The sequence below is a fragment of the Thamnophis sirtalis genome, unplaced genomic scaffold (assembly GCF_051295495.1).
Source record: "Thamnophis sirtalis isolate CommonGarterSnake01/CBP01778 unplaced genomic scaffold, rThaSir2_p1.2 scaffold_3, whole genome shotgun sequence".
Taxonomy (NCBI): Eukaryota; Metazoa; Chordata; class Lepidosauria; order Squamata; family Natricidae; genus Thamnophis; species Thamnophis sirtalis.
The window spans coordinates 32,473,562-32,482,016 of record NW_028261383.1 but is presented as its reverse complement, the minus strand read 5'-3'; the positions used below and the strand labels follow the sequence as shown (position 1 = coordinate 32,482,016).

General features: G+C 43.4%; 1 protein-coding gene across 1 annotated transcript; it reads left to right on the top strand.

The window, feature by feature from the left end:
- The first annotated feature begins 245 nt into the window (after positions 1-245).
- LOC148047861 (zinc finger MYM-type protein 6-like) lies at positions 246-5,716 on the top strand. Its single transcript, XM_087708175.1, has 2 exons — positions 246-2,005; positions 5,003-5,716. Exons 1-2 carry the CDS (start codon positions 1,364-1,366, stop codon positions 5,714-5,716), a joined length of 1,356 nt encoding a protein of 451 aa, XP_087564301.1. The 5' UTR covers positions 246-1,363.
- Positions 5,717-8,455: the final 2,739 nt, after the last annotated feature.

Genomic DNA, 8,455 nt, shown 5'->3' with positions numbered 1-8,455 from the left:
TTCCCCCTCCCTCTCAGACCTGCTTGCAAGATCGGCTAATTTGCTATTGCCTGGGCTGACTGACTCTCCCCGGTTACATTTAGCAACAATGTAGCTTTTTTGAGTTCTTTTTCTCCCTCCTCAGCCCCGCCCGACTTCAGGATTCTCTGTGATTCTGTGTAGATTCTGTAAAGAAAAAAGGAAGGAGGAGGGAGGGGGATCTTAAAGATTTAAGTCTGAAGCAGTTTTCACAGGGAATTAGAAGAGTCAGAAAGCCCTGCTGCCTGGAGTTTTTTTTCCCCTCCCTCTCAGACCTGCCTGCAAGATCGGCTAATTTGCTATTGCCTGGGCTGGCTCATTTAGCAACAATGTAGCTCTTTTGAGTTCTTTTTCTCCTTCCTCGCTTCTCGGGGCTCCACCAATGGGGGAGCAAAGCCCAGCGCCAGGCTTTGGGCTAACATAGGGGTCTGCAAAGTTGGCTGTTTTAAGACTGGTGGACTTCAACTCTCAAAATTCTGGAAGTTGAAGTCCACCACCAGTCTTAAAAGAGCCAACTTTGCAGAATGCAGATCCCTTGGCTAACATGATTGATGCCCTCGGAGTTGGAAAGAGGCGAGAGAGAGCCCGGTCACATGAGTCATCATGACACAACATCAGCTTTGTGACCACATTGCTGAGTAATAAAAATTCCAGTCCCACGTTGTAACGAAGGAGTACCTATATTTGATAACTCATTGGGATTTTCAAAGTCATTGAGAATATTTTTGCTTTTAATCTAATTAAACTTCAGTTTAAAATAGTGACTTCCACAGAACAAACTAAAATCACTACTTTATAAACAAAAGGAAGGTGTTTTTTTCTCTTATTTGGTTATGGTAGAGCCATTTTAACAATCTATATTTGCAAGTAGTATGCAGTTTTGCAGTAGTAGTAGGTTACTGAAACCCTCTGTACAGAAAGGAGCAAATTCCCACAAATTTTTAAACAATCAACAAGCATTGTTGAACATGAGGCAATAAATCCTTGAGTTTACAAATTAACGATGGAAGAAAACTCTTAGATGTGAATGAGACTTTAATTATGGTTATTTTAATAATTTTACTCATTTAAAATAGCAAATTGCATATAATACATTCACAGAAGCATACAGTGTATAGACAACTTTTGCAATTGAATGTTGTTAACTCATTAAAATGAAGTATCTCAAGTGAAATTCATTAAAATGAAGTATATCAAACATTTACTATTTTAATATTAGTGGTATTAAGTGCCATTTATATATTCATTTCAAAGCTCTTTTTTATTTAATCCAAAATGAATTTGAAAAGATAATTGTAATAATTGATAAACCCTAACCCTATAGGTACATCATCAGTCAGTGCTGATGTCAAAACGTAAAGCTGGAGTAAATGTTGTTACGAAGAAAAAGTGCAGCTGGAAGTTTAAACTAGAATGGTTAGAAGAGTTAGTAGAAACTGAACTGCCAACTTCGTCTAGAAAACAGTTAACAAAACTGGGTGATATCTTCACTTATCGTGAAAGTAGTGATGACATTGTTTGCCAAATATGCCAAGAAGCTTGTACAGGTGGCACATTCGCCACTGGAAAACGATGGAACGATTGGAAAATTGATTATTTGAAGCGTCATATCAATCAGAAGATTCACCTGGATTCGATCACTAAACTACGATGCCAGAAATCTGGAGGGCTGCCGAGGCTACTGACTGAAAGTGCAGAAGACAAAGCGAACAGAAAAGAAGTTTCACTGCGCAGAAATGCTAATGCTGATGAAATCAAAATTTTGATTGATAATGTGTTGCTGGCCATAAACATGAATGTGTCAATGTTATCAGTCAAAGCCATACATGACCACATTGGCAAGTATGTGTCCATTCCAGAGAGCTGGCGCAGCAAGAATTATGGCTTTGAGTTTGTGGAGTGCATCAATGCAGTTGTTCAGAAAGAAGTCATGCATGATCTACGTAATGCCAGTTGTCATACTCTTATTGCTGATGAAAGCACCGATGTATCAGCAATGTTCCCTCTAATTTTTTTTCAGTGTGAGCGGAAAAGTATAGTGTTTGAGCGGCACATTTTCATGCCTGAGCACCTGAATTTTTTTCACAGATGTCACCTAAGACAACAACGAAATCAGTATTATTTGAAACTCAAAGTTATGTTTATTCAAGGTACCCGCTTAATTAAAAGTGTTATATAATATCAGTATCACTTAACAACGGTCCTGCTTAGCAACCAAAATGTTGGCTCAGAAACTCTGGCATTGAAGCGTGCAAGTCTTAAAGCTGTCAAGTTACAAGACCCTCGCACCCCTAACCCTTTAGGAAAAAAACCCCAGGGGTCTTCAAACCTGACAGCTTTAAGCCTTGTGGACTTCAACTCCCAGAATTCCTCCTCCAGTCATGTTGCAGCAACGTCATCTGCGTGGATCTGCTCCATCTTCGGTTTTTTCACAGGAGGCAGGGCTGCTGCTGAAGATGCCAACGAGCTCCCGCCGCCACTAGAATATGCATTTGTTTAGCATGACATAGAATAGTCTTTCAACCAGAAGTATGGAATAAAAGAGAGACTGATAAATATTAAAAAAAATAAAACCAAAAAGCAGCTATTTATTTGAGTTCTAGATAAACATTTAGTTCAGAAGAGATTAGAATAGAACAGAGAAAGAATAGAATATAGAGAATACAATAGAAATAGAATTGGAAGGGACCTTGGAGGTCTTCTAGTCCAACCCCCTGCCTAGGCAGGAAACCCTACACTACTTAAGACAAACGGTTATCCAAAATCTTCTTTAAAACTTCCAGTGTTGGAGCATTCCCAACTTCTGGAGGCAAGTTGGTCCATTGGTTAATTGTTCTCACTGTCAGGAAATTTATCCTTAGTTCTAGGTTGCTTCTCTCCTTGATTAGTTTCCATCCATTGCTTCTTGTCCAGCCTTCAGGTGCCTTGGAGAATAGTTTGACTCCCTCTTCTTTGGAGCAACCCTGGGCCCTGAGATATTGGAAGACTGCTATCATGTCTCCCCTAGTCCTTCTTTTCATCAAACTGGACATACCCAGTTCCTACAACCGTTCTTTATATGTCAATATCATTTAGACAAAGTTGATCCCCTTATTCTCCACTCCAGAACCTTGGAGTTTGAAGTTCTTTGGTTCTCTTCTCCCACCCTCTGTGTTCCCACGAGGGGATTAGCATCATAGCTCAACTGCCCCCCTCCCACCCATAAAGACCAGGAGAGCATCGCTGCGCATAGCCAAATGCTACCATAGCAACTATGGCGTTGTCTGATGTCTTTCTTGCACGCTAAGATGGACTGACGGGGTGAAGCATAGCTTGCATTGTCCCTACTAGTGTGGATTCTTTTCCCAGCCTTGGTCACTTTACGAGGGGTGGACTTCAGTTCCCAGAATTCTTCAGCCAGGGAAATTCTGGGAGCTGAAGTCCTCCGTCTCTCCCTTATTCCTGTTTCCTTTTCCTTCATTATATTCAATTGTTTCAATATTAAGTGTAATTCTTCCTTCCTAACATTTTTCCATTTTTTTCCTTATATTCTTTTCCATTTCAACATTGTCTTTGTTCCTTCCATTCTTTCTTCCTTCTTTCAATCCTTCCAATATTTTTTCCTTCATTCCCTTGTCTGTTTCAATATTAAGTACATTTCTTCCTTTCTTCCTATACTTTTTTCCATTTTCTTCCTTATATTCTTTTCCATTTCAACATTGTCTTCCTTTTTTCCTTCCTTCCTTCCTATACGTCTTTCCATTTTCTTCCTTATATTATCTTTTCTGTTTCAACAGTCTTTGTTTCTTTCTTTCTTCCTTCCTTCCCTTCCTATACTTCTTCTTTCATTCATTATATTTTCTTTTCCATTTCAATATTAAGTGTAATTCTTTGTTCCTCCTTCCTTCTTTCAATCCTTCCAATACTTTTTCCTTCATTCTCTTTTCCTTCAATATTAAATGCAATTCCTTCCTTCCTTCCTTCCTTCCTAAGTTATTTCCATTTTCTTCCTTATATAATATTTTCTGTTTCAACATAAAGTGCCTTCCTTCCTTCCCTCCCTCCCATCCCTTTCTTTATGTTTTCTTCATGCTTTCTTTTCTTTTTCCTCTGCTCTTTTTAAATCCCCCCCCTTCTTCTCCTCCTCTACATTTAGGTTGGATTAGTTTGTACAATGGTCATCAAACTTCTGAAGTAAAAATAAATAAATAAATCATATTTAAGAAGAAGAAAAAGGAAGACGTTTTTAGTTAAGTCAAACGTTTTAATAAAAGTTTCATCTTTTAAGATTTGTCCAACACATCCAATTGTAACCTTAACAGTAAAGAATATCACCCCAGCTGCTAAAGGTTCAACCAGTCTGAGAACCATTGAAAAGACAACAGTGCAAAATCCAAAAGACACAACTTCCTCACCGCCATTGCTTTGGTACCAAATCTTTGAGGAAGGGGCTCCAGAAAGGAGGAGGAGGAGGAGGAGGAGGAGGAGGGAACCAAAGAGAGGCTTTTACCGAGTCTGCGCCCCACAGCCAGGACCGTCCTGGCGCCTCAAGCCGCGTTTCTTCCCCGCAAAGCCCTTCGGGCAACCCGAGAGTTCCTTTTGGCGCCAGAAGGGCTTTGCAGGAAGAAACGCGGCGTTTCTTCCTGCAAAGCCCTTCTGGCGTCAAGCGGAACTCTCGGGTTGCCCGAAGGGCTTTGCGGGGAAGAAACGCGGCTTGAGGGGCGCAAGGACAGTCCTGGCTGTGGGGCGCAGACTCGGTAAAAGCTCTCTTTAGTTCCCTCCTCCTCCCCCTCCTTCCACAGTTTGAGTGACGCTGCCGCCAGGCTGAGAGCTGCCGCTGAAACAAGTTTGGGAAGGTCCTTTGCGGGCAGCCAGTTCTAGCCGCCTGCAAAGGACTCCCCCACGTTTGCTTTGAAAGAAACCTCTGCGCGGGAGTTAGAAACCTCTGCGCGGGGGTTTCTTGCCATGTGCGCGGCCGCGCGGCCGCGCACCTTAGAGGGAACAGTGTGTATCAGTCACCAAAATGTTGATTTTGTATGCGAAATTCCGCCCGTCTAATGCTGCAATTTATAAGACCGTGTTTGCAGGAATTTTACAGTTGTCAACATGCGACAGCATAGCAATCACAGCAGCCATAAAAGAGTTCTATGCTACAAACAATATCAATCTTCAAAAGATGGTAATGTTTACGTCAGACGGTGCGTCTGTGATGCTGGGTAAGCATAATGGTGTGGCTGCTCAGCTTCGTCGAGATATATCCCATTTGGTTGAACAGCACTGTGTGGCACATCGGGAAGACCTGGGGATTGATGATGCATGTAAACACGTCTCACTTATGAAAGACATTGAGACTTTACTGCGCACTGTGTACACACTATTCTGCCGCTCTTCTGTGAAGAAAACGGCATTTGCAGAACTAGCAGAAGTTCTTGACTGTGAAGCAGTAGCCTTCAGACCGTTGAATGAAGTACGATGGCTTTCCAGACATTTTGCCTTGAGAGCACTAATAAAAAACATTACAGTTTTGCTTGAGTACTGTAAAGAGCAAGCAGAATCACACAGTGACCCAGTATGTAAATATTGTTACAAAAAGTTGACGGATCCACAGATTCGTGCTGCATTGATTGTGTTTGATGACGTTGTTAGCGAATTAGCCCAGTTGAACAAGTTGTTGCAAAGAAGCAACCTGACACCAATAGAAGCTGTTCTGATTGTTTAAAAATTTGTGGGAATTTGCTCCTCTCTGTAGAGGGTTTCAGTAACCTACTACTACTGCAAAACTAATTTCTAAACTGCATACTACTTGCAAATATAAATAGATTGTTAAAATGGCTCTACCATAACCAAATAAGAGAAAAAAACACCTTCCTTTTGTTTATAAAGTAGTGATTTTAGTTTGCTCTATGGAAGTCACTATTTTAAACTGACAGATAGGAAGTTTAATTAGATTAAAAGCAAAAATATTCTCAATGACTTTGAAAATCCCAATGAGTTATCAAATATAGGTACTCCTTCGTTAGAACGTGGGACTGGAATTTTTATTACTCAGCAATGTGGTCCCAAAGCTGATGTCGTGTCATGACTCATGTGACCGGGCTCTCTCGCCTCTTTCCAACTCCGAGGGCATCAATCATGTTAGCCAAGGGATCTGCAAAGCTGGCTCTTTAAAGACTGGTGGACTTCAACTTCCAGAATTTTGAGAGTTGAAGTCCACCAGTCTTAAAACAGCCAACTTTGCAGACCCCTGTGTTAGCCCAAAGCCTGGCGCTGGGCTTTGCTCCCCCATTGGTGGAGCCCCGAGAAGCGAGGAGGGAGAAAAAGAGCTCAAAAGAGCTACATTTTTGCTAAATGTAACCGGGGAGAGCCAGCCCAGGCAATAGCAAATTAGCCGATCTCACAGCAGGTCTGAAAGGGGGGGGGGGAGCAAAACTCCAGGCAGGGCTCTCTGACTGTTCTAATTCCCCGTGAAAACTGTTGCCTCTGAAGCATTTGCTCCAGTGTTTTAAATCTTTAAGATCCCTTTCCCTTTTTTCTTTTCAACCTACACTGATTAGAGAATCCTGAAGTCGGACGGCAATGTACTGCAGTAGAAAAGGTTTAGCTGGAGGAGGTTTTGATTGCTCGATCTGTAGTTCGTGTCCAGATACCTGCCCCACGTGCCTCTGCGCGGCAATTAGAAACTACTGCGCGGGGTATTGCAGCCGTGCACCTTAGAGGGAACAGTGATTGTGACCCCATGGACAACGTTCCTCCAGGCCTTCCTGTCCTCTACCATCCTCTGGAGTCCATTTAAGCTCATGCCCACTGCTTTGGTGACTCCATCCAGCCACCTCATTATCTGTCGTCCCTTTCTTCTTTTGCCCTCAGTCTTTCCCAGCATTAGGCTCTTCTCCAGTGAGTCCTTCCTTCTCATTAGGTGGCCAGAGTACTTGAGTTTCATCTTCAGGCTCTGGCCTTCTAAAGAGCAGTCAGAGTTGATCTCCTCTAGGACTGACTAGTTTGATGGCTTTGCAGTCCAAGGGACTCGCAGGAGTCTTCTCCAGCACCATAGTTCAAAGGCCTCCATTCTTTGGTGCTCAGCCTTTCTTATGGTCCAATCTTCACAGCCATACATTGCAACTGGGAAAACGATAGCCTTGACTATACACACTTTGGTTGGCAGGGTGATGTCTCTGCTTTTTAGTATGCTGTCTAGACTTGCCCTATCTTTCTTCCCCAGGAGCAAGCGTCTTTTACTTTCTAGGCTGCAGTCCACATCTGCGGTTAAATTAAGTATGGCATTAGTTTTGGGATTTCCACTGGCATTAGTTTGGTATTTGCTCATTTACTAGCCAAGTTCAAAAACATTGGAGAGCTCCTAGCAGCCTGGCACTCTTCCCTTCCCCATCACCACAGGACTTCTCGGCCCCTTAATTGGATTAGCTGAGCTGCTCCATTCATGAAACAGTTGTGTGCTGCTCAGGCCTCTGCCTCTAGTAAGCCTGGTCACTTTTGCAGCCAATTATGGCTGCAAAAGAAGCCAGAGGCCAAGCAACATAACCCACATGCCTCACACCCTCCTTACCTAATGGTGACAGTCACCGCAGGCATTTCTGTCCACGGAACAGGAAAGGAAGGCATGGAAATTCACACACCTGGGACATCGGAAGAAGCCCTCTGAGGAGATGCCCTGCCAAACTGCAGGAAATCTCCCCACCCCCCTTGCAGATCCTCCTTTCAAATAGGAGTTTCAGACAAATGCTGCCTTCAGCCATCTCTCATCCTGGTGAAACTCGTCTCTGAAAGGACAATCTGCAAGTAAGTGTGTGTGTTTGTGTGCGCGCCCGTGTGTGTGGAGATTTCCTGCACTTCAGCAGGAAATCTTGCAGGACTTCTTCAGATGTCCCAGGTGTTTGGATTTCCATGCCTATGGGAAGTTGCTTCTCACCTGCATATTCAAGCTAAGAGGTCGGAATGGGGCATTTTTTTGAACAATGGGGAGGGGGATTTTCATGCCTCTCACCCCGTTCTGAAGCTCAGTACAGACTGATAATAGCAGTAGACTTATATACCGCTTCATAGGGCTTTCAGCCCTCTCTAAGCGGTTTACAGAGAGTCAGCATATTGCCCCCAACAATCCAGGTCCTCATTTTACCCACCTCGGAAGGATGGAAGGCTGAGTCAACCCTGAGCCGGTGAGATTTGAACCGCTGAACTGCTGATCTAGGAGTAGCCTGCAGTGCTGCATTTAACCACTGCGCCACCTCGGATAACAGGATAAGAGGCGAAATCCCCTCATTATAGGAGCCGAGGTGGCGCAGTGGTTAGGGTGCAGTACTGCAGGCCACTTCAGCTGACTGTTATCTGCAGTTCAGCGGTTCAAATCTCACCGGCTCAAGGTTGACTCAGCCTTCCATCCTTCCGAGGTGGGTGAAATGAGGACCCAGACTGTGGGGGCGATATGCTGACTCTGTAAACC

Bases quoted from the DNA above. Each gene is read 5' to 3' on its own strand.
- LOC148047861 (XM_087708175.1), top strand. From the start codon at position 1,364: ATGTCAAAACGTAAAGCTGGAGTAAATGTTGTTACGAAGAAAAAGTGC. The intron at 2,006-5,002 runs GTATCAGCAATG...TAGAGGGAACAG, and splicing joins TTGCTGATGAAAGCACCGAT to TGTGTATCAGTCACCAAAAT.